Source organism: Gymnodraco acuticeps, unplaced genomic scaffold, assembly GCF_902827175.1.
Source record: "Gymnodraco acuticeps unplaced genomic scaffold, fGymAcu1.1, whole genome shotgun sequence".
Lineage (NCBI taxonomy): Eukaryota > Metazoa > Chordata > Actinopteri > Perciformes > Bathydraconidae > Gymnodraco > Gymnodraco acuticeps.
The window spans coordinates 3,441,754-3,466,502 of NW_022990135.1; the positions used below are offsets into that span (position 1 = coordinate 3,441,754).

At 41.9% G+C, this 24,749-nt stretch overlaps 1 protein-coding gene across 7 annotated transcripts in view; it reads left to right on the plus strand.

Moving 5' to 3' along the window:
- xirp2a (xin actin binding repeat containing 2a) overlaps positions 1-24,749 on the plus strand; it is a 56,799-nt gene that overhangs the window by 17,564 nt on the left and 14,486 nt on the right. For 3 of the 7 annotated variants that reach the window (XM_034217000.1, XM_034217004.1, XM_034217003.1), the window contains 2 exons: positions 13,821-13,926; positions 21,761-21,885. In XM_034217000.1, coding sequence (XP_034072891.1) covers positions 13,821-13,926; positions 21,761-21,885 — 231 coding nt within the window. Of the gene's footprint in view, positions 1-8,997; positions 9,160-13,560; positions 13,659-13,820; positions 13,927-18,442; positions 18,613-21,760; positions 21,886-24,749 lie in introns of those variants that run through there. The other 4 variants (XM_034217006.1, XM_034217005.1, XM_034217007.1 and 1 more) reach the window with 4 other exon arrangements.

Consider the following 24,749-nt stretch of genomic DNA (forward strand, 5'->3'; position numbering starts at 1 on the left):
TGCCCCGTGGGGAGTGCTAGTAATGCTAAAAATAGCAGCATGTTCAGTCACAACGTCCAACTGCTCCAGTCGAGCTGCTTAGAGGCCGGCAGTAGGCAGCTGTGCTCGTATGGGGCAGATCATATGTAAATGTGTGGGGATCAAACAGTGGCATATGCGAAAGGGAAGTCTGCCTGGGATCACACAGTTAAATACATATTTAAATGTACTACGTGAGCTTTTTGATGGACATTTGAATGTTTTATTTCCCTGACTTAGGCCTAGTCATAACAGAATACAGTTCATTGTAGTGGAAAACAAATACTGTCCCATTTCCCTATAACAGGGTAGGCCAACTTTGGGCACCTGGCTGGAGTGAGATTTTCATATCATGGGTTTGATTACACATATGCGCACTAAATGACTGCTATCGTGTCAGCAGCGGGACCTTAGCATAGGCCTATAGGATAGATATATATACAATATATACAAATACACAATATTGGACACAGACTATAAAGGGCACAACGTTTCATTCACTAATGAAAGTCAAACACATGTTTGTTTCCACTGTTTTATTGTGTGCCTGTCGCGATAAGCAATTAACAGTAGGGCCTGGCTCATTTCGTGGCATCTGCAGGCAGTGGCAAGTCCTTCCGGCATATGCCACAGAGGCCACTACTCTGTGGTAGCTGTGGCAAGTCCTTCCGGCATATGCCACAGAGGCCACTACTCTGTGGTAGCTGTGGCAAGTACTTCCGGCATAAGCCACAGATGCCACAACTTGCCGAGGCATCTGCCGCTGCTGGGAGTTGCCACAAGATGCCAGAGTAAAGGCCCGTCCACACTACAGCGTCGACAGCTTCAATCTGCCCATTCACTTTGAATGGGGTGACGTCACGTTGAATGTTCAACTTCTGACGCCGGAGTAGCCAGCGCCAGCCAATCAAATCCCGTTTCGGAAAATCTGACAGCTCAAGACGTAGCCAATCAAACCGCGTCTAAGCTGTGAGAGATATCCCGCCGTTCATTTCTATATTTCAAAAAAAGATGGAGGAGAAACTAATTATCGCCGTAGCAAATCACCCGGTTTTGTATGACCAGACCCTCTTCACCTACCGGGATACAAACCGGAGGAACCAGGCATGGAGGGAGGTGCCAGAGACAGTGGGTGAAACTGGTAGGTTTTCGCCTGTTTGGGGAGTTTATATATATATATATATTGCTCCCATAAAATCCCCGGGGGTTTTTGCTTTGCATGTCGGGGGCGGGAGATTCATGTGATTGGTTGTTGGTCGCGTTGCTTGAATAACATCCCCAAGCTTCAGACACGCCCAGCTCCAAGCTTTTTTTGAAGCTGTAGTGTGGACGCTCCGTAAGAGAACGTTTACGGTAGCTGCCACTCGCCTTCCGTGGCAAATGCTGCTATTTAAACCCGTATTTATCGTGTAAAATGTCGCTGTTTTGGCATGACTTTATCGAACTGATCTGTACACAGGACTGATGATCTGTGCACAGGGTTGGGTTGTAACTGAATACATGTAACGGCGTTACGTAATCAGAATACAAAAACCAAGTAGCCTAACTGTATTCAGCTCGCGTTACATTTGAAAAACAACTAATCCGAATTCAGTTACTTTCGTAAATCTGAAGTGAATACATTTTGGAATACTTATTGGAATTATTGGTGGAAAAGTTTCCTCACAAAATGTATCCTAATATTCATTACCGGCAGAACTGTGTGCACAGCGCAGCAGCATGTCTGTGAGGCCCCGCCCCCGCACGCAGATGAGAGAGAGAGATCTCTTTTTAAATATATTGAAAGTTAGAAACGGAGATGGTTCGATAAAACGTGCAAGATAACGTTTATGTAGCATTTCTTTACTGTCGAAATGACATTTCATAACTGGATCAAATCAAAGTGAATGGCCTGCTGCTGCTGAAGGCATGGGGCAAATATAAGTCCTTTGCCGAATTTATAAAGTAAACCTTAGCATCTCACTAGCAGTGGCAACTGCAATCAGTTACAGCTGCCCTAAGTCTGTAGCCAAGTCTAATAACACCAGTGTACACGTTGCTGTGTCAATACAGATATGTATTTGTTAATTATTTGTCTTTACTAGTCATACACCTGGTTTATCGTATAGCAAGCAGTGGAAACTCCCCTCAAGAAGCGAAAATTGCCAAGGGCGTTGCAACCCTCACTCGCCAATATTTCATCATAAATATAGCACGTTTGTTTATTTTAGCAAACCATGCTCCAAGTAAAATTGAATAGAAATTATAATGTTTAAAAAAATAGAGATCGGACCATCAGTCCTGTGTACAGATCATCAGTCCTGTGTACAGATCAGTTCGATAAAGTCATGCCAAAACAGCGACATTTTACACGATAAATACGGGTTTAAATAGCAGCATTTGCCACGGAAGGCGAGTGGCAGCTACCGTAAACCTTCTCTTACTCTGGCATCTTGTGGCAACTCCCGTTGAGCAGCGGCAGATGCCTCGGCAAGTTGTGGCATCTGTGGCATATGCCGGAAGGACTTGCCACAGCTACCGCAGAGTAGCGGCCTCTGTGGCATATGCCGGAAGGACTTGCCACTGCCTGCAGATGCCACGAAATGCGCTTTCTGTCTCTCACAATTAATTGACTTATCGTACGATAAATAAAAATGAACTCGATACATTTCCATTTACATGAGGATGTGACTAGCAGTTTGAAAGGATGTACTTGAATTATTATTATATATTATCATTATGTCAGTGGTCTAAAATGGTCATACAACGGTGCCGACAATATTATCGTTTATCGCAATAATTTCCAGGAAAATGTATCCAACAAAATTAATTATCGTGAGAGGTCTATACATGAAACATACACACACAAACAAATCTACAGACTTACTCCAAACTGCCAAATATATTAATTAACACACTCACTCATATACTCTTTGACTCTATGTTGGCCTAGTTACTAGAACAATAAGCATCAGACTTTTACTTTTTTATCATTTCTACTGGATCTGAGATATGCGCATGCGCAATACGGGTCGGGGATTGACCAACCGGCTCCCACTGCTCTGCTGTCTGTTAAAGATCAAATGCAAAGCTTCCAAATATGCTACATTTTTATAGAAATGTTGTTTTTAAGACTGCCTGTATTTAAAAAAAAATTTAAATCGAGATAATACACCCAAAAAAAAGCTTTTTATTGATCCAAAACTCGACCCAAAGCCGTCTGAATTTCTGACATGTAATTCCCAGCAGCCTCCGCGCGCGTGACGTAATAGTGGCCAAACAGTCTCTGGACCAAATATCCCGACTCGGCAGTCTCGGTCACATGTTTTTCGAAAAGAAAACTGAATTAACATGGGTTATTGTTGTGCTTTTTGTTGTACGAACGGTGCGGGATCTGGGAGAGTTTTACATGCATTTCCCAAAGACCAAATCATCAAAAATGGATTTTTTTAGTGAATCGTGTTGGATGGCAACCGACAAAATGGAGCAAGTTGTGTTCTGACCACTTCGCGTGTGATGCATACGACGTTGATCCTGCTATCATGAAGTCTGTTGGTGGAGAAGCATTAATAGCACGTCGGAGGCTGAAACCCGGAGCCGTCCCCTCCATATTTCAGCACAAGAAACCACTGAAAGAACGAAAGAGCCGGGCGATGCAGAAACGCCAAATAATTGAGGTAAACAACTTTTGATTAGATTTCAAAGCGCACGGAGCACAGCAGATAACGCAGATAACGGAATTGCAGTTTTATTGCTTATAGAGGTGGGCACCGTTAGATTCTGTGTCTTTACGATCATAAACAATGTGTTGGATGTGCAGCTAGGATAAGTAATAAGGGCGCTAGGAGTGATTTCGGTGCAGTAATAGGTTAGCATTTTTCGCTCGGGGCTAATTCAGAGTCTCACTGTTAGCATTGTGTTTGGTTGTGATGGTTCCCAAATTACCCAGTGGTGAGTCCGCCTGGACTTTATTTTTCTAAACCTCTCTAAAAAGGTAAAACGTCACTTGTTTTGCATCAATCTTGATACAGGGTACTTATTATATGTTATAGTTTGGATTCCTAAAGCTTTTAGTCTATAGTCTACTCAGAATCAGACATGATAACGAAACTAAGTTGTACTATCGGCGGAAGCAGCTGTGAGCGATAAGCCAAGGTTTGTTTGTTTGGCCACTGTGACGTCACGCGACGCCATCTTGCGGAGGAGCGGCTGAGAAAATAAATCGTCGGACTTGGTGTTGGGGGTTGAACAAAATAAATATTGCGCATTGCCAGACGTATATTATCTCCGATTTTAATACTGCAATATCTTAGATAGTGTTGTAGCTATATGATTTCGATTTTACTGGCAATTATAAAAAAAACTTTGCATTTGATCTTTAACGTTGTTAAGAGTGGTGGGGTCGGATCGACAGTTTGAGCAGCTGTCAACTCAACATTGTAAATAACCATGTAAATAACCAACCAAAAACGATCGCCGGTTCATCTTGTTTTTGGCGTGAGAATAGTTTGGGCAGCGTGAGAGCGTGAGAGTGAAAGCGTGTGTCACACGCCAGATGCGTGAGAGTTGGCAACCCTGCCCTATAAACTTGTTGGAAAGGTCCGTCATGACGGTCATGACTCATGAGGAAGCACAATTGTTTTTCCCCTTAATTAAGAGGAGATGGGGAACGACCTTGGCGTCTTTTGAATAATCTGTGTTTGCATATTTACCCGTTAGGAACTGTCTGAGATAAGCTTACAAGCCGTAGACCAAATGCTTGTTAGCTTGGGTAATATAACTGCCTAGCCTAGAGCTATTTTGTGACGGACTAGCACCGCCGCAGCCTGCCAGTGAGTTAGCAGTTAGCTTGCATGCTACAGCCTTCCACTAACTAGCCCCGCGAGTAGTATATTGCTACATCTCCAAGATTGCACTGTAACTTTTCTTGTTGTGCCCATGCCTGATAGCAACAAAATACGGATTGTATAAAAAATATTCATTAAAAAGATATTTCACCCGGGCGCTTCATAACACAAAGAGTCAACATACAATTGAAAAAGAAGTGCATTGTTTGTCAGGCAGACACAGGGGGAGGATGGTTCTGACAGGGAAGAACTGCAACTATAGCTGAGGGAAAACTCTGACTTAATGTTGCATCATGTACCCACAAAAACAACAAGCAGCCTTTTTCACCAACACAGCATGAGATGAAAACACATCAGCAACGTTTTTTTACACTCTTAAAAACTATCGGAGAGGAAAATGGAGCACAGGCTGTGACCAGCAATATATGCTCATACATCAAGATGCACCGTAAAGCAACAGTATGAAAATATCCCATCTGTTGCTGCACTGTTTGTCTGGGACCATAAATGTGAGTCATTGTATATCCCTGTGGGCTTTGTTCTGGCTCGCTATACGTCTGTCTTGTCTCTCTTCTATGTGGCTGCTTCTTTCTGCCGTCTAGCTCTCACTCTGACTCTGTCTGCTTCTTTGGCCTTTAGTTAATCCACTCTGTCCCAGCTGGCCTAGGTAGAACATATTAAATCACTGTGACAATACAGACTCCCCCTCCCCGAGTGGCTTCCATTCCTCTTGTTGTCAATCGGACTTCTCCATGCCTTCTCTATTTGTTCATGTACTCTTCACAGGCCCGGTTCCAGAACAAAATGACTCATGGTGCATCTGAGATTAGAGAGGGTGCAGTGGTAAAGTGCTATTTTTACAAGTGGGGAGTGGACCTAACACCCTCAAGGGGGTCCTCACCTCCTCTAGGGGGGTCCGGGGGGATGCTCCCCCGGGAAGATTTTTTTTTGAATATTGAAGTTAAAAGCATCAATCTGGTGCACTTTGAGAGCAACATGAAGAGATCTATGGATACATCTCAACACCCATATGAAACAGAACTGTAAACAGATTGACTTTTTCTTTATGGATATTTTACAAATCACTCCCCTTTTAAGACCGAAATGTCTACATGCATAACAGAAGATGGCATCTTTTTTACATGAATATTCCAGCCCGTCTCTGTTTTGAAACCATGAGATGCAAAATGAGCGCCTTACCCCACTGTACAGGCGAGTTTTTTTAATATACCTGGGCAGGCTCTGTTTTGCCGAGGTCCTCTGGCACTTGCAGGCCGCCGAGGGGTGGCGGTGTTTGGGGCAACGATGACTGCTGCGGCTGCTCCGCCTCCGTGGGCGAGGCGGGCAAAGCCGGCGAGTCGGGCGGGAGGATGTCAGTGTCCACGACAGTGGCCGCGGGTAACGTAATGTCCCCATGATCTGAACTGTTAGCTTACCTGCAGTAGATGCAGTGTTACTGCTGGCGATAAGGGCTGGTTCTTTTAACCATTTTCTGATGTCCATCACTGACTGCTGTGTAAGCACCTTATGGTAAGCACCTTGCAGATGACGAACGCGCAGCGGCACAGGTCACGCGCACCTGAAATAATAACGTTACTTATCGTTTAAATTGACCAAATAAATGAAGCAGACAATGTTATTCAACCACTATTTATTTATCTTCTTCTTCTTCTTCTTCTTCTTCTTCTTCTTCTTCTTCTTCTTCTTCTTCTTCTTCTTCTTCTTCTTCTTCTTCTTCTTCTTTCTTTCTTCTTTTCTTCTTCTCTCTTTTCTTCTTTTCTTCTTCTTCTTCTTCTTCTTCTTCTTCTTCTTCTTCTTCTTCTTCTTCTTCTTCTTCTTCTTCTCTTCTAATATTTTTCAATTTAAATATATATTTTTTTCACTTTGAATTGCTCAACTGAGGGTGCATAACGGCTCAACTGAGGGTGCATAACGGCTCAACTGAGGTGCAATGCACTCTTATGCACCCCTGTAAAACCGGGCATGACTCTTCACTTCTTTATTGGCCCATGACTCATCTCTTTCTCTCATCACTCCCTCGTCTTCAGTACCCATGTTTGCCCATGAGTTCTTGAAATATTGATGTGCCTCCGTTGAGTCATAATGAGTACAGTCGATACAGGATTGCAAACAACAAATATTGTTTTCATGCTTCGACTGGATTGCAGAAAGGAATGCTTATGGCAAACAAAAAGCATGGCGAAAAGGGAGGGGGGGAGTGGAAGGAAGGATGGCATGAAAGCCGGGATGACCTTCAAATGAACAATGCACACTGTTGCATAACACCAACAAGTAGGAAGTGATAAGCCTTGAGATCTAAAGACTGGCTTTAAAGACTGCTCGGTTAATTCCGTCATTTGTGTTTTCTGTGCATGTTTTGCTCTCAGATAACAAATGGCAAAGCATGCTTCAATAGTTCAATTAGCTAACATATATCAGGAGTCTGACTACGAGTGCCAAGATTTCCTTTTATGTGAGCCAGACATGTATAGTCAGCTTAGCAACTGAAGACAAACTTGAGATCTGCATTGTAAAGCTAGGTATGATGATGTTGACATGTTGGTTAGCCAGCCATTAACATCCAGACTGGAATAAATGATTGGATGGTGCTCTATCTAATATTTTACAGACATTCGTGGTCCCCAGAGGATACATCTCACTGTCTACTTCCTCTTGACTGTTTCTATAGCGCCACCAGCAGTCAATGTTTTCACACACCCAGTCAAATATTGAAATAAACAGCATTTATTGGCAGAATTTGGTACAATTATCACTCCCAGTGGATGTCAACCGCCAATCCAAATTTGAATATTTCCAATACTTTGTGATAGGTAATCCATCACAATAAATATTGAGCTATGCTATTTAATTAATCTCCAATGTAATGTCTCACTATCAATCACTTGATAGCAGAAGATGTTATGCCTGTTGACCTAAATCATTAATTTCATATGTATCCTTTGTGGTTGGATACACAGTAACAGCTGATTTTTAACCTCTGCCTCACACTGCAACATTTAGATGAACACATCAATGGGAGACATTTTTTAAAAAGTCATTACATTTGCAAACATATCAAAATGATGTGGGTAAATGTGAACCACATTTAAATGAAAGTAAATGGGCTGTACCGTTGATGGAACCTATTAGATCTTTTCGTGCATTTCCATCTCTTTTCTCACAATAGCTGTCTCTTTCAAGGGGACAATTACCTTACATAATTAGCAACGCCTCTCACTCTGGCACTCGTTTGTTCATTCACTCATCTATTTATTCACACAGCCTGAATGATTTAGCCCCAGAGATTGAACCATCGCTGTTCCAGCCAGCTGTTCCACCACGGCTGAGTGTTGGAGCCAAAGAAAGGTGCCTGAGGATTAATTTCCCTCTAAAACCTGCCATACATTGGGCTATGGCTTTTTATTACCTTTCTAAACATACAGTAGACATGGCAAGCACAGTAATTATGCAACAACACACAGTGTGTATATTAATACGCCTCAGAGGAACAATTATAATAAAATAAAATGCTTTTTTAAATAAATAAATAGATCAGCTCAGAAAATAAATCTTGGTTCTTGCCTGTATAATTTAAATGTATACATATATATATATATTTTTAAATAGTACATTAATTAAATACATGGGTGCTAGAAGAGCACAGACCCCTGCCAATGCCCTATCTCGCAATGTTAATGAAAATTAAAAATTATTTATGTGTCTGCCCTCTGATTCAAATCCACAAAAAAATGTAAGAGGTTCCTCCTTGGCTCATGCGACACCCTTAAATATAGTGTTGTGAAAATCAGGACACTATTATTCCCTTAATCCTGAACCACTGCACACAAATATTACCGAGTGCGATTTTTTTTGATTCGACATTGTAAGAGGGAATGATCATTTATAAAACATTATTCACATTATCAAATATATTAAAATGATTTAAAACATGATTATTTTCAAGAGGATCTGTACAATAATTCCTGTCATGTGCATTCAATCTAAACAATAGATTTTGATATGAATTTGTAGCCACCTAGCCTAATGACATCATCAGGGTTATTTGTATACAGTAGTCATCGGTCCTCTAGTGCCACAGAAGACATTATACAACTGCTTTTAACTAAGTAGGAATCAGCATGACTAACTCACCCTTATGTGTTATGTTGAGTTTGTATATTTCCTGGCAGGATTCCCTCACAGTGTACATATATAGGCAGCTTGTTTTTAGCCCAGCAGATTGCCCGTGATGGCTACTGAAGCAGCTGTCAATCACTCTCTAACAGAAGGTTAAGGTGGATGGCAGTCAATAACTGTAAGTAACATTCAATGAAGTCATTTTTAAAAAATGTGAGAATCACCACAAACAAATGTGTACACTCACTAGAAGACATTATGACCAATGACCTGATCCCTCTTCCTGCATAGTAACAGTTTAAAATGACTGCTGTAAACCTTTACCTCACTGCTTTGAATTGTTGAAGGTCAGGCGTGTTTAGAAAAGTAAATCCAAAGCAACTGGCAGCCTCCGTCAGCCCGGTGATTTGTTTCCTGTTGGAGAATCTCATGAGTAATTCTTGAGAGCAGCCACTTGTTATGTTATGCCAGCAGACCCATAAGGCTGCGTTCACAGCCAGAAGCACTCAGTCCTAGAGCTGACAGGGACTGTGCTGAACTGTATGTAAATACAGCGTCTGTGTCCACATGCTCAGATTCACTCATGTTTGCACGATTGCCAACAATGGGTTCTTTGATTTAAGTACCCAAACAATGAGTCACGTGTGATTGACTTCTTTAGTTGGCCTGAGCTACAGTGCTTCCCCAGAGACATTGACATAGGCATTAAAGGAACTAAAGGCACAGGGAGAGCCAATCAGTGAAGCCTCAGAATTGATTTGATGTGAGGATGTTCAGAAACCCGGCATTCACCTGTAAGAGAATCAGGATAACAAGCATGCCGAAGAAGCACTCAAGCAGACCAGGGAGCTCTTAACACTCAAAGTAAAGAGAAGCCAAGATAGGAGAGACGGAGAGGAAAAGCAATCCAAAAAGAATACCTAAAAGTCTTTAAGGAGTTCCTCCCGGCAAGGTGGGCGCCCTCTCTCCTCCAGAATGTCACACCTGATATCGAACCAGCGGACCTTATCGATTTGAAGTGCTACTGTAGTTTCACCAACTCCGGTAAAAGCACTCCAAGACATTTCTGTTTGAGTCCAAGCAGCTGCAGGAGAGCTTAGTTTTGGCAAAGTTTCAACTTGTATTCAAACTAGTCAAAAACCACATTAATTTGCCCAAATTATTCATGTATTAGTACAAGCCTTGAGTGATGATCCAAACACTACAGGTAGATAATGTGCTACAAAATGACTAAATATACTTATCTACTACTACTCCAAACTCCATGCAGTCGCAATAAAGTCAAACATTTGATTTGAGTAGTTTAATAGTCATTACACATGCCTTAAAAACATGATTACTCTAAACACTACCAATTAACATATCATAACATTTGGCTTACTGGTTGCCAAGCTACCTCACGGTGACAAAAATACTTCTTTGTTAGGATTAAACCTAACTTTAGAGGTGCTGGCACCCATATGTTTCCTTCCGTACGACATGTTTCTAAAAAAAACCGTATTAATCATGTTTGAAAAGCAGCACTGAGAGGCAGGGCAGGGCGACAAGGACATTCTTTCACAGAGCGTCACGTATTTATTTACAAAGCAGGGTAGAAGTGTGTGTGGAGGATGAGATGGAGAGCTTGAGAGTGATTCAAGTCTTGTCTACCTCCAAACACCTGGCGCATCGCTGCAGGAACGGGCCAAACACCTCTCGCATCTGAGGTTGAAATGACAATGTGATTTCCTCTCCCACGATGAAAAAGCTTAGCCCACATAATTCAGGTGAGGAAAATATCCCCCCATGCAAGGAATTGGTACATCCTCACAAGTGATATCCGCCCACTTGCGAAAAACAAAACGTTCTGGACTAATTGACTTATTAAGGGTGACATTTTTAAACAGAGGGATTGGGGGGGGAGACAGGTGGAGAACACTTGAGTAGAAAGAGGCGGACAGCCCTCCTCAGAGACCCTCCGTGCACCATGGCATGTCATTAAAGTTCTACTAGTAGCTTGTTAGAGGACAAAACGTTGACAGCTGACACAAGAAAATCAGTGGAGAATAGTCCCCGCATGTGTGATGGCGAGCCCACGGTCTCACGGATTGTCCCTCTAATAGGCACCAATGTAAGGATGGAAGGTGTCCTTGTACCCTAGGCTGTTATTTCCTGTTACCATGGTTTCTCCAGCCCAGGTCCGGCTGCCCTCTTCGTAGATGCACATGAAATGGTCCCAGATGGCCGCCATTGATTTCATTAGCTGAGCTTCTTTAAAGAGGACGCAGTGATTATTATTTGTATTCAAAAGGATTATCTCTCACGACAGACAGGCAAGGTTTAGACAGATTTCACCAAGCACTGTCGCTTATGTCAGTCTGTAGGAGATACGCGGAGACACCACCACTACTGTACCACTACCCCCCTCTTCCTCCTTCCTCTCCCAAAGAGAACATATGGCAGGTGCTCAGAGCTAGATAGTTGGGCTGTGACATTGCTGCTATTCATCCGGTTATTGTATTTGATCAAATGCATAACTGCAGTCCTCCCTTCTGTGTGCAGTAATCACATCAATACCCGGTGAACACAACATTGTTTCTTTTTAGGGACAGGACAATCACAAATGTAGAATCGACGAACCACAGATTAGTTCCCGTTCTTAGAAATCTCAACGGGAAGCTCAAAGATAACGGATTCAGCTAAACACAATCCTTTTTGTCATGTCTGTTTTCAGGTTATTATATAATAACAATAGTTGTTCGTCAGCCGTCAGTTTTTCTTGGTCGCTGGATGCAAGAAAATATATATTTTGTATCAGATACCATGCCATAATGTCGGGGCCTTAGTTCACACTTACAGAGTTTGGTTCTAACATTCGGTTTGATCTAGTCATGAAGAGTACTTTTTGTATTTGTTTATTCTGTGTAGACCTGCTGTGTACACATACATTGTACAAATAATAAAAAAAGGCAAACAAATTCGAAGACAGTCTTTCCTGCGCGGCATTTAAGGTGTTTCACTTGTTTGTACAAACAGAGAAGTGACAACATATTGAGTTAAGTATAAAAAAGAGTTTGAGACCTTTTGATTAGTGATAATAATAAACGTATGAGGATCTTTTTTATTTGCAGATGACACTTGGTAATTTTCTTTCTGGCAGTAAATAGATTTTGACATCCTGAACCGACGTCAATGCTCCAGACAAGGAAGACATTAAGACGTACTGTTACACCTTTGACTTGATTGGTTGTGATATACAGTAAACTACTTCTGTCTAAAGTCTCTCTCGTCTTTAACGATATTCAATGTTTTGTCCAACTGTGTATTAATGTAAAGAGAAAATCGCTCCCAAGCACGCACCACATGCACTAGATGCATAATTTACTTGCGACATTGGCTTTAAGTGAAGTGTAAACAAGCCCATCAGACAACCAAAGAGAGATTAATGTTTGAATCTCTATAATGGCTTTCGTTCAGCGACATTCACTTCTGTAACCAGCTGTAATGAACTCTAGCCACCACAAGCTCACGCACACACACGGCTTCCACACAAACCCTTACCGCGTGTGCACTTAATCATCCCCTGAGCAAAGTAACACCCCGCCGTAGACAAAATACTCTGTCTAATATCAGCAGCCAAACACAGAGCGCTGGGGAGCTGCGGTTAGCGGGCGCTCTGCTCCTCGCAGCTCACTGATTTGAATTTCATTCGATGTGAGTGCCACTACAGCAGGAGAGAGACAGTGACAGAAAGGAAGAGATTACACTTACACGCATCCCCTGCCATAGTGTGTGTGTGTGTGTGGTGTGTGTGTGTGTGTGTGTGTGTGTGTGTGTGTGTGGTGTGTGTGTGTGTGTGTGTGTGTGTGTGTGTGTGTGTGTGTGTGTGTGTGTGTGTGTGTGTGTGTGTGTGTGTGGGTGTGTGTGTGTGTGTGTGTGTGTGTGTGTGTGTGTGTGTTGTGTGTGTGTGTGTGTGTGTGTGTGGTGTGTGTGTGTGTGTGTGTGTGTGTGTGTGTGTGTGTGTGTGTGTGTGTGTGTGTGTGTGTGTGTGTGTGTGTGTGTGTGTGATAAATTATGCAAATAACTATGCATGTTGTGTTTTTGGGGGATTTGCTAAATGGGATTTTGTCCTTTGGTGCATTTTTTAAATTATGGTTGACACTTTCTTGAGAGACAAAAGGAAACTACACATACAAAGGTGTGTGTGTGTGTGTGTGTGTGTGTGTGTGTGTGGTTACTGTTGAAAAAACGCTACTGGGAGTACATTTGATTTGCAAATGAAACACTCACCCTCACATTTGTAAAGACACACACACGCCTGTGCACACACACACTTACAGACACAGGTGTGTTTGTTCCCTGCAGGGATGTGTTGCACCTGCTGACAAAACGCTTCCAAGGGAACAGCCAGCCTGTGTGCACCGAGGACATGCAATTAGCCAATGTTGTAGCTTTTATCAATAGAAGCCAGTGAAAACACGCATTTCTTACTGCTAGAGTGGCTCTATTAATTTTCAACCACGTGCTGTTTGCTCTAACTTTCCAGCCTGCTGCTCACATTGTGCTCAAGGTCGTCTCTCTTTACACGTGCAGATGTGTGTGTGTGGGCGTGTGTGTGTAGCTCAGGCAACAGCAACAAAGTTTTGCTGGAATCCACAGCTTGAATGTCACTTGACTGTATCATTTTTCATACTTAAGGTATGTGTAGTAGCATGTGTATCCATGTCAGTACATGAGTGTCTAGGGTGTGCATGGGTTACAGCCAGCTGGTTTTGATGACCCTTGGCGTCACCTCTCCATCTACGTGTTGAGAAAACACAGGTGTTTTCCCTGATAGCTCTTTATCTTTCTCTCAACCAGGAAGTGACAAGCACCTCCTCGTCCAAAAGAGTGTCGCCCGGTAGTGTCACACAGGCTCAACCATCACCAGATCACACCATGGCCTCACCTAAGGACACCACTCTTTGTGAGTACTCTTTAATTTTTTAAAACAGAGTTCAAAAGTGTGTGATGCAACATCGGAAGGATTATAACATATGACAAGCGGCTTTCTGATTGCATCAGGGCTACTCTCTTCCGTCAAGCTAAACACCCGAGGCTGCCTCTCGGATAATGCAATGTGTTGTTCCATTTGTTCTCTGCGAGATAAACATTGGGCAGAAAGCAGCTTTTTGAAAACTAGTTTGTTGCCAGATAAGGCTTTCCCTCCCTGGCAGCTTTTTAAATGGGAAGCTGGGGGCTCGCTAGATACTGAGCTTCCATTACTGTGATACTGCGGTGGCTACCTCCAGTTTGTTTTCCACTGATAGCGGTGTACACACAGATGGAGCTTACAGTGCAAGGTACACTCCTTTTTATTTAACTGGCTGACGATCACAAACAAACCAAGGGGAGTAAGTCCGAACACATTGGCCTCGCAGGTATCACAGTATGATGCTAATTATTGAACCATTAAAAAATTGGGATAAATCCAAATTCTGTACAACTATTAAAACTTAAAATCCCAATTGTGCTTGTAGGGAAGGAGGAAGGAGGACGGCTATAACGTAAGCTATTCAGTGAGTGCACAGTCCTGCTAACAGCTAACGAAGCATAGGTTGCATTGACTTACAGTACAATGCTCTCTGTCTCTATCCATAAAAGATTAGTATTGGGCAAAGGTCAATTACAATGTTATGATAAGTTCAAATGTTGTGTTTGGCAAGTAACTTGAATACATGCAGTTGTTTAAAATGAATGTTTTTCGCAGTAATATCAAATATGTATTAGGAAGGGAGTTGTGTCGGTTTACTTACCCTTGGCGAAATACAACATGCCGCCTAAATTAGACGCATCCCTTTTTTGTCAAGAGCAGACAGATGTAGGTAAGGAGTGAGCCATCTTGCTTCCTTCTAAACAATTTGTAGGGCAAGTAATTGTCTTGGACAAAGAACATTAACGTTGATACCTTCCCCCAAGCCTGGTTCTAGAAAGAAAATGGCTAAGGATGCATCTAAAATAAGCTGAGAGCGCATGCAATATTTTGCCATCGTGAAATCTGATGGCCTCAATAATTGCGTTGTTAAGTTTAACTATGACAGCCACTGTTGATAATGACTTTCTTACTCCCCTTGTTGTCTTTTTCCTTTGTCCTTCATTTCCTGCTCTACGCATTGGCAACACAAGTGTCATGCAATGTCACGCATGTCATGCAAATGGAAAATAGGAAAAACAAGGGGTGATGATTGTAGAGGGGGAGAATCTAAAGCATTGACAGCCCTCAAAGTGGTATCGAGGTTGAACACAAATATTTACACGCACACACTCATATGGTCAACCATGCATACGGTATATTGTCACACGATGACTGAGAGCCTCTCCATCTCTACCTGAGATCAGTCAGGCTTTCGTGCCGCTCTGCGAGTCTCTAAATCTCCGTGCCGTGTCTAAACCTGGCGCTTCTTGACAATCCTGTTGTCCTGACTGAGCGACGGCTTTGGTCTCTGCTGACAAGATGTCACTGACGGCAGCGCGCAATGCGCCAGGTCAAATGACAAAGGGGGCTACAGGAGATTCCCCCGCAAAGCCGCGATGTTTAAATAACTGCTCTTTAAACGGATGCAAAGCTCACCTCTAAATCTCCATGCTGCATCCTTGTTTACTTTTTTTCCTCATATTACACCAGAATCACCGCGGCTGGATTTGTGGAACACACTTCAGCGGAGTTAAATAGGAATGCCTATTTTAAAGTTGCAAGATCTTTTGTTGCAAATGCTGCCAATTTGAGCTGGCTTTGCCAAAGACGTTTTTTGTTTTAATTAATTTCCTCCCAGATTTGCCTGCCAAATGATTATGGCTTTATTATATTATCCTAAGAAAAAACAAAGATTTCCGTCATGTCAGTTTCAGTTTTGATCCGCTTAGCTACTATTAGTGGACACAAATGAGCTCGTAAGATATGATTGATATGTGGGATTTGGAAATTGAAGTTTGACAATGTTGTGTGTTGTTGTTAGGCTGATACAGACAAAACAATATCTTCTCACTTAAGAGCTTTAGCATGGATTGTGATACTATCTGAAACCCTTGACATTGAAACTTGTAGATCTAAATCCTTTATGAGCAAATAAGTCCTTTTTAATCTAACCTTTTATTATGATTGCACGATCAATATCTTCGTTTCCACCTTAACTGTGACTGCACTGTTTACCCAAGCAATTGTTATTTAAATAAATAGACACGAGAGGCTGTTAGTCACAGTGATTTTACAACAGCTAAAGCAAGCATTGTTAGGTAGGTTGCAGAGCTAAGTGCTTTTTTGAAAAGGTCACTGGCAATGTTTCCTAAAATCAAAAATGTACTGATAACAAAAAGGTCTCTTTGTTTCTCCTGCTGGGATTGTAGACTTGTTTTTTAGGAGACTAAATGGTGCAGTGGTTAGCAGAAGTCCCATAGCCTCACTTTAAAGTAAGAGTTTAACATTTTAGTATTCAATGATCCGTCCAAAGTTTTCAAATCCACCCTCTAAAGCTCAATAAGTTACACATTGATTGTTCACCCAGCCATCGCAGGGGAAGTCCTCTTCTGTGAGAGATTGTTTCCCTGTTTGTATTGTGTATCTTAACTGGTTCTCCTTTTTAGAGTTTAAATGTCCTTCCGTTATTGTAAATTATTTATCGTATCAATACAAGGCCAAAAAAGAATTGCTAGGGATTGGGAAAGTTTTGAAATGTTGTTCTCACAAGGTTAAATACCCTTTTAGTCATTAGCATTGATTAGCACATTCCTACCCAACCCAGACATTGTAATAACACGGAACAGTACATCTTTTTATTGGCAATTTACTCGAATAAAGTAAAGAGTAATCAGCACTTTGTAATTTCTGAAAGTTCTTTGAGTTTGAGACTCACATGAATATGTACTCACTAATGGATTTTTGGGATATTCTCAGGCTCGTTCATTAGGTATTCTACAGGAGTATGATTATTTTCCGCTTTAGGAACAGGAAATCCATGTGCAATTTCAGTGGGATTATCAGCAGAGAGCAGCTTCCCTACAAGCCTGATAACCACGCTTTCCTCTCGTCCATGTGCTAGGGCGGGCTTGTGTTTCATATAAACCGTCATGATCACAGCAAATAATATGGAGAGAATAGACTTACATTTTACCTGCAGGGTTATATAAACTAGATGTTCTCTTGTAATGTCAAAGAAGAGGTAGGTTGAAATAGAATGAACATAAGGTCATGTTTGTCTACCCTCCCTCCCAAATGTAAAGCGTCTTTGGGTTCAAGAAAAGCGCAAAAGAAATAAAATGTATTATTATTATTATTAAGGTCACTGGTTTGAAAGAGGGCCTTTATCATTGGTTAAGGGCGAAATACATCCAAGGTGAAAAAACAGGCAGAAAGAAAGGAAATATTTTCTATTTTCTCCAAACTGATTATCTTAACAGTTCAAGGTTTCTTGCTCAAGTAAGTCCCTATACACAGCTTGCATTTCTCTGAATCCCCACTTTTCCCTTGGTTGGAGTCCCTTACATTCCCATTGTCATTGAAAAAGCACATCTTGATAGAAGGCATACAGTGTACACGAGGGTTTTTCGAAGGACGAACGGTATCACCTAGAAAGGTACACTCAACTCCTCTTGGCAGAATGTTCTGAATCATTTACCACATCAAAAAAAAAGTTGAGCCGCTTTCACAGGCAATATATAATTTAAGAAGGACATCGTGAGCATGTCTCTCAGACTTATACAACGACAGGTTTTGAACACATTGAAGTTTAAGAGCTATACTATCAAGGTGTTAAAGGAATATTTCAGATGAAGCTGACGTAGCAACACATCATAAATGAAGTTGAGCTCATGAATCAATAATCAATATTTTACATAGAGAGGCAGGATATGTAGCGTATATTGCTATAATAAGTATATATTTATTACCAGCTATTAAAGGAACAGTAAGAGAAAACATGCTGTGTTTTACTATTTGGAGTTACTTGAGAAGATTGACATGTTAAATACGAAGCTAGCTGTTAGCTGGTTTTACTTAGCTTAGTTTAGCATAAAGATTTGGAGCACAGGGAGACAGCCTTGCTTTCACAAATAATCTGAAAACAAAATAATAGTAACTTCCTCCCAATATTTGGTGATATAATGTGCGGACTTTCCCAATGTCTGTGAAGCAATGTGTGAATCTCCCCCTGTGAATCATGAAATACCCCCATATGTCCCATGCTAACAAGCAGTGGTATTACATGACAAATAGAGGATGTACTAAGTTTCAGTTTTCCAGCTCACAGTGTGAGGCATCTGTGTCCATAAGACTCCTGTGACATAAGGTTAAGGGCATGTTGGGTACCTCGATACTCAATACTAAGAAAAGGCCAACCCACATCCACCTTCCCCCAAGTCACTCCTATTTTTTTTTACCACAGGGACTTCTAAAATAAAATCAGCTGTTGCTGGACGCCTGGGCCTCATTGCACAGTAGAGCACCCTGCTGGAGCTGGTCTCCAAGCCTCTCCGTCTCTCTGCCCAGGATCTGCTGTGTTTGTCGGGTTAACGCTGGGCGACTAAGCCGATTACATTTTCTGGAGATTCAACACCCTTTTGTATTCTGTTGGATTCTATTGTTGTGTGATTTACAGAGCAAACTACACGGTTAAAGAAGGTAAGCAATGTTTGCAGACTATCAGTATTACAAGGCTTCAACATAACTGCCTGCATAGCTCTTTTTAAAAGGATTTCCCACCCAAGCGCCAAAGTGGAAGGAGACAAATTGGGAATAGTAGATGACATTTTAGCTTGATAATGAATTGGTTTGATGTGCCCAGGCAGCGCAGACATGAGCAATCTTTGGTGTAAAATGGGAATTAAGTGAACATGAGGTGCTGGAGATATGAAACATGATATTTCAGTTTGTTTCAAGGATTCCTCTAGGATTTGTGCACTGTCATAAAACATGCATGGGCCCTTCCTGTTTCCTTCCACTAGACATCACCGGCAGCAATCTGATCTGGAATATTCTGAAGGCTTAGCAAATGGTAGACAAAGTGCTTAGCCTAGCATAAGGAAGAACCGTAGGGCCATCCAGCCTCTATGTAAAGAACTTATTTTGATATATTTGACAGCTCAATTATTGCGGCTGTGTTTTTTGTTTTTTTCTTTCCCTTTTTCGGTGAGGAAAAAATCGCCCTCCGCGGCTGACATTTCAATTAGTGTAGCTCGATTTGGTTCTCCTTTCAAACCTCGCCAGCCAAAAAGCTTTGGTCAGAAAGTGCTAAACCGAAAATTGGATTGCTTAAGGCTCTCGTTGTGAGGAGGGGGCAGAGGAGGGAGCGACACCTCTGTGATTAGGGGACGGCCTCTGCTCCACACAGATCTACGGGCCATGATTCAGCTCTGAGCTGCGGAGCCATGCTGCCTTCTATTGCAATCATATACTTTGAAATGACTCTTGTTTTCTCTATTTCCTGGACACAACCTCAAACTCTTTCTTCTGGGGTGTAACACCTCACCTCTGATCGCTTTAGTGCAGGCAGCAGACCCAGTGACAGGGGGGTCAATAGCTCCAGGCTCGGCTCAATATAGCCAGTGAGTCGTGCATGGCGGCAGCAGCATGGCCTCCCCTGTTGACTCTCCCCTCTTCCATTCCCCCCCCTGCCATCACTTGAGCTGCCACTGTGCCATTTAAGAGATAAAAAGCTAGAAGCAGAGAGTTTTATTGAGTGTGGAGGTAAATATGCCTCCGTCAAAAGCAGAGAAGGTTATAAGTGTAAGCCTGTGAAAAAGTTCTTCTGATATCAATAGCACACTGTATACAGAGCCAGTGTTTGAAAGCTTTTATTGATGCTTATTTAACATCTGATGGTGCCAGTACTCATTAGAGGCAGCATTGAGAGAAGGTGACTTCCATTTTTGTTTTCTACCACGCACTTCCGCTCTCAGAAGGGAACATGACGCTGCAGACAAAGCCGGGTTATAAAAAGGCCCGGGATATTTCTCTCTCCAGGCAGCCCCCCCCTCCCCTCAGAGCCCTAGTTACCTCACGTCCATGCTATGGCAGCTTTGCATACGGCATTCCCATGTCAGAAGCCAGAGATATCCAGAGCTGTTGTCACCGCTCTCTCCGTCTCTGCCTCTCTGACAGCGCCAGACCGTGACGTTATCATTTGTCTCCGGTGATAAATGAGGGCATTATCCTTGTGTTTCTGTCATCGAGCCAGTAATAAGTTACCACGCACGCACACCCCTGCTTATTTTCGGATGTCTCGGGAAGCCTATTTCGGACAGGTTATTGGTTACACCTACATGCCGGACGTAGCAGAAAGCTAAAATTGGTGACATGAGGAGTCATTCTTGACTCGTCTGCATTAAGGTCACACCAGTAAGGGCACAATTAAATTCACCTGTGCATTGTTCTAGAACTTGCTATTTGCAGGACTAGTAGGTAAACAACTGTATCTGGGGAGCTTACCGCTAACACTTAACACTGTTAATGTTCTGGAGCTTACAATTGTTCCCTTAGTGTCGTCCTATTTTCTCTGCACTTGTGTGCTTTTTTGATATTTTATTTTCAGGATTGTACAGGATTTCATTCAGTTACGAGTTATTGAAACATTTCCATTTTGAACATTATCAACCAACAAAATGGCTGTTCTTAGTTGTTATCATCATCCTCATCATCATCATCATCATCATCATCATCCTCATCATCATCATCATCATCTAATTGATACTTCAGACTGACCAAAAGGCACCTACCTGCAAAAGTGTGAGACAAACGCCGTTTGACATGGTGATTGAAACAAAGATCTTGTTTAGCCAACAGCAGTACTTGGCTAGGTTTAGGAACAAAGCTGTCCATCACCCCAAAAGAGTCCCATTTCTCCATCTTATTCATGAAACGTGTATAGGAAATCCAGAAAGAGCCTTAACTAGTTGAAGGTGATTGATATTTTTGATAGTATAGATACCAAAAGGTGGCTATATTTAGCCGGTGTAGTCATAGACATACTATAAGTGAGCTAAGAGAAGTGTTTAGATAGCTGGCCTTGTAACGCCAAGCATGAACAGTATGTACTACACCGCTCTGCATTGTAACTGTTACTAAGCTCCATAACGCCACAGCAGAAAGAAGACCTTCACTGGAGCCTAATGCATTCAAAAAGCAGCTGCTTTAAGACTCTACAATCAGTCATCAAGTATAATTCACTCTGACCTCTACTTGCAGTGGAGCTTAAACTAGTAAATACATGTGAAGCAAATATGTAATCATCTAGTAGAAATACACAACAAGGAGGAGGTGTCAAAATGTCAAAAGGTTGCAGCGTGAGCAAATAATAAGAGAGAGAATCATTTCTATTTTGGGTCTTCTACCATCCCACGGTGTTGCTTCCCAGAGAAAGAGAACATGCCAAGAGCGAAAAAGGTCCAGTGTGGGTGTACGCTGAGCCTTAATGGAGTCTTCTCTGTGGCCTAATGATGCTTTGTAGCGAAGGAAAGTCAAATGTGAAATCAGTGGTCTTCTTTAATTGGCTATCCTTGGGGATGTGCGGAGCGATATGAAGTATCGCACGGCAGAGCTTCGAGATTGATGAGGGTTTCATTTCAGTTTCGTGTCCACATTTGTTATTGATTGTTTGCCTCTGGCCCATTTACAGTATCTACAACTATGCAGATGTCTTTTCATAAACAGGGAGGTTACAAAAAGGTCACATTTGTTTTCATATTTTAGACGCCACTACATCTGGTTTAATTCCTCTACTTGTGTGATGATTTGTTGCTAAGATAACGGTTGTTTCTTTGTGTTTGTGCAGCTGCAGGTAGACCCGGACGTCCTGAGGAAGAGCAGGAGGGCGAGTCGGTGTCGGTGAAGGAGCGTCTGGCGATGTATCAGGCGGCCGTGTCCAAGAAAGAAACCAGCAGCTCCTCCTCTGCAGCGGTAAGACGATACTTCCACATGGGTGAAAAGGAGAGATGCTCGTAAGGATACACAGGCACGTTTCGATGTAATTGTTAAACTGACAGTATAGCTGCTGATGTGTATGACCATCCATTTCTCCCTAAAGCTTAAATGAGCTGTCACTGAACACTGTCTTGCTTGAAGGCTACTCAGTGCCATAGGGATCTGCTCGATGGTAGCATTATCTGTCAAAGTGTCATAAGGCTCAGCACTGGGTGGGAAAACTAAACCTTGGGGGTGTGAACGGGAGCCAGTGGGAATAATGTAACTTGTCATTTCTTATAGGGCTGCTGTGTCCGCATGATACATCGTTTGGTTCTCAACACACGTTTAGACTCCTTTTTATCTGGTTTTGTCATTGAACAAAATAAGGAAGCCTTAAGAGGCAAGTCAGTAGGAACAAAAATGTTTTCCAGGTTGATCTTTCTTGCAGGTGAAAAATGAGTAAAGGTAATTTACTGAATGGGTTAATGGCTCACTTCAGCCTCTTGTGACCGAAATTAGTATAACAACAAACAAAAAAAAGTAACTAAGATAATTAAGCCTCGCAAAACCTTTTGTGGTTGTTTCAGAGATGTTTTATGACATCGCTAAGCGTTTGACCAATCAGAACAGGGCTGGCCAGCTAACCAATCAGAGCAGACTGGGCTCTGGTTTCAGACAGAGGGTGAAAAGAGGTGCTGCAGCACAGGCTGTATGAGAAACATAAAGAGCTTTCTGAACCTTAATGCATGGAGACATGTCACAGGAGAGACTTTTGATACTTTGAACAAATTCTGCTAATAATCCCTCTGTACTTTTACTTCAGTTACATTTTTAATACATTATATTATTTGAGATGTTCTTTTGAGTCTGAGTAGTTCTTTCACGACTGGCCATAAAACACCATTAGAAAAGTATCACCTCACATAAAACACATTTTATGAGACCATCATACGCAGCTATCCATCATTATCTAATGAAAAAGCAACTATAAATCCCCAACAGTAAAATAAATCATACTTACATAATGATTATTATATGAGGTATATGCACTGGCAACATTCAGGCGGGGAATGCTACAAACACACACAAACACACGTCTTTATAGAAAGCATTAATCACCGTGTCAGAGTCGTTTTAATGCATCTGTGGAGAGAAAAAGTGTGTTTTGCAGCATATTCAGATGTGTTCACACAGCCAGCTCATCGGCAGGCCTTCACACTTTAATTAAACACAAAAATGTGTCTGACTATCCCTGAGTCATTAGTCATTACCGAGAACAGAAAAGCCTCAGCAGCTTTGAAGAGCCTGCATGCACTTTATGAACCCAATAATTCAAACGTGTGAGCAGTTAGTCAGCCAAGGCCACTGCAGTAAGTCAGCCCGGTATCTGAAACGGAGAAAAAAGCTTTAGCTGAGAGAACGTTCCCTCTACACGTACAGCTTGTTCCTTATTTACTAAAACACCAAAGGGAGGTTTAGTGCAGGCGAATTCAAAGCAGCTGAGAGTGTTTGTTCCTAAACGGGAGGAGGAATTGTGAACAAATCTGCGGCGTCTGATTTATCGCTGCTGACTCAACACTGACAGGGGAAACTGTCCAGAATGTAATGAGAAAGCAGGTGTTAAATCCAAGCAGGGCTTTGTCGGATACAGAGAGAGAATATCGCCAGCTCTAAATGTATACTCTGCAGCTCCAATGTCACATTGCGTTGTACAGTTTAAAGGTAAAAAGCTCGACACACTTGTTGAATGCAGTGATCCAAGAATTGTATCCTCCTATCTGTTGGTCTGTTATAGGTTAATAATTCATGTTCAGCTTGTTACTCATTAGGCCACACTGGGAGGGTTTAAAGAGGACGACCTGCCACCTTCTGGGCTCTTTGTACATGACGAGGGAACACATGCATGCTGCAGTCATTGTACAAAAGTGCTGGATAGCCAAAGTTTTTCTTCAATGACTAGAAAGAAAATTATGGCTACTATTTTATTTTTTTCATTTAGTTATCCTGATTTGTATGGTCTAAATGTATGTGTGACATATAGAGTAGCAGAGATGAGTCAACTAATCAATATTGATAATAATACAAATAATTGTTAAAGTGATTTCTCTTGCGAAATGTCCAAAAAAGCCGTTTAATAGGGAGAATAATGACACTTCCTGCTTTTCTCTGTTTAATAGCACAATAAATTCAATGACTTTGGGTTTTAGACTGACAAACAAGACATTTAAAGTCCTTTCCATAACCTTTCACGTTCTTCTGACATTTTATAGACAAAACGACTCATCTGCAGATGAATCTGATAATATCATTTTCAAATGAAGTATATGAAATGTTTGTATTGATAATGAATTAGCACCATAGATAGCTGACCTCCCGGACCCCCATGAGGTGGCTCCTGACAGTCTGTGTGTCCAGGCAGCAGGGCGGACAGGGGGAGGGGGGGGTTTGTTTTCACCTCTGCAGCTGTTGTCTGCATGTCCATAAAAGTGACAAGGTGTGTAAAGATAGCAGGAGCCTTGATGGACCACAGTCAGTCTGACCACTTTATCATCCAGAAGCCCTGTCTCCAACACATATCTCTACTTGTTATTCATACAGAGGCCTCCAAGAGGATGGAGCTAAGTCCAGCTGAAGAGTTAATAAGTCATTTTTAGGAAATCAAATTGTAACGATTCACTTCATAAACTGACAGAAACACAGGCAACACACAAACCAGCCTTGATAGCAACCTGTCAAAGTAACCACACCCTAAAACATATACCCTTGTTTATCCTCTACTTTTCTCTTAATGCAGCCATGTCTTGCAAAATGAACATCAGGCTGTAATAGATAAGAGCTAAAACTAGAGATTGAGACCG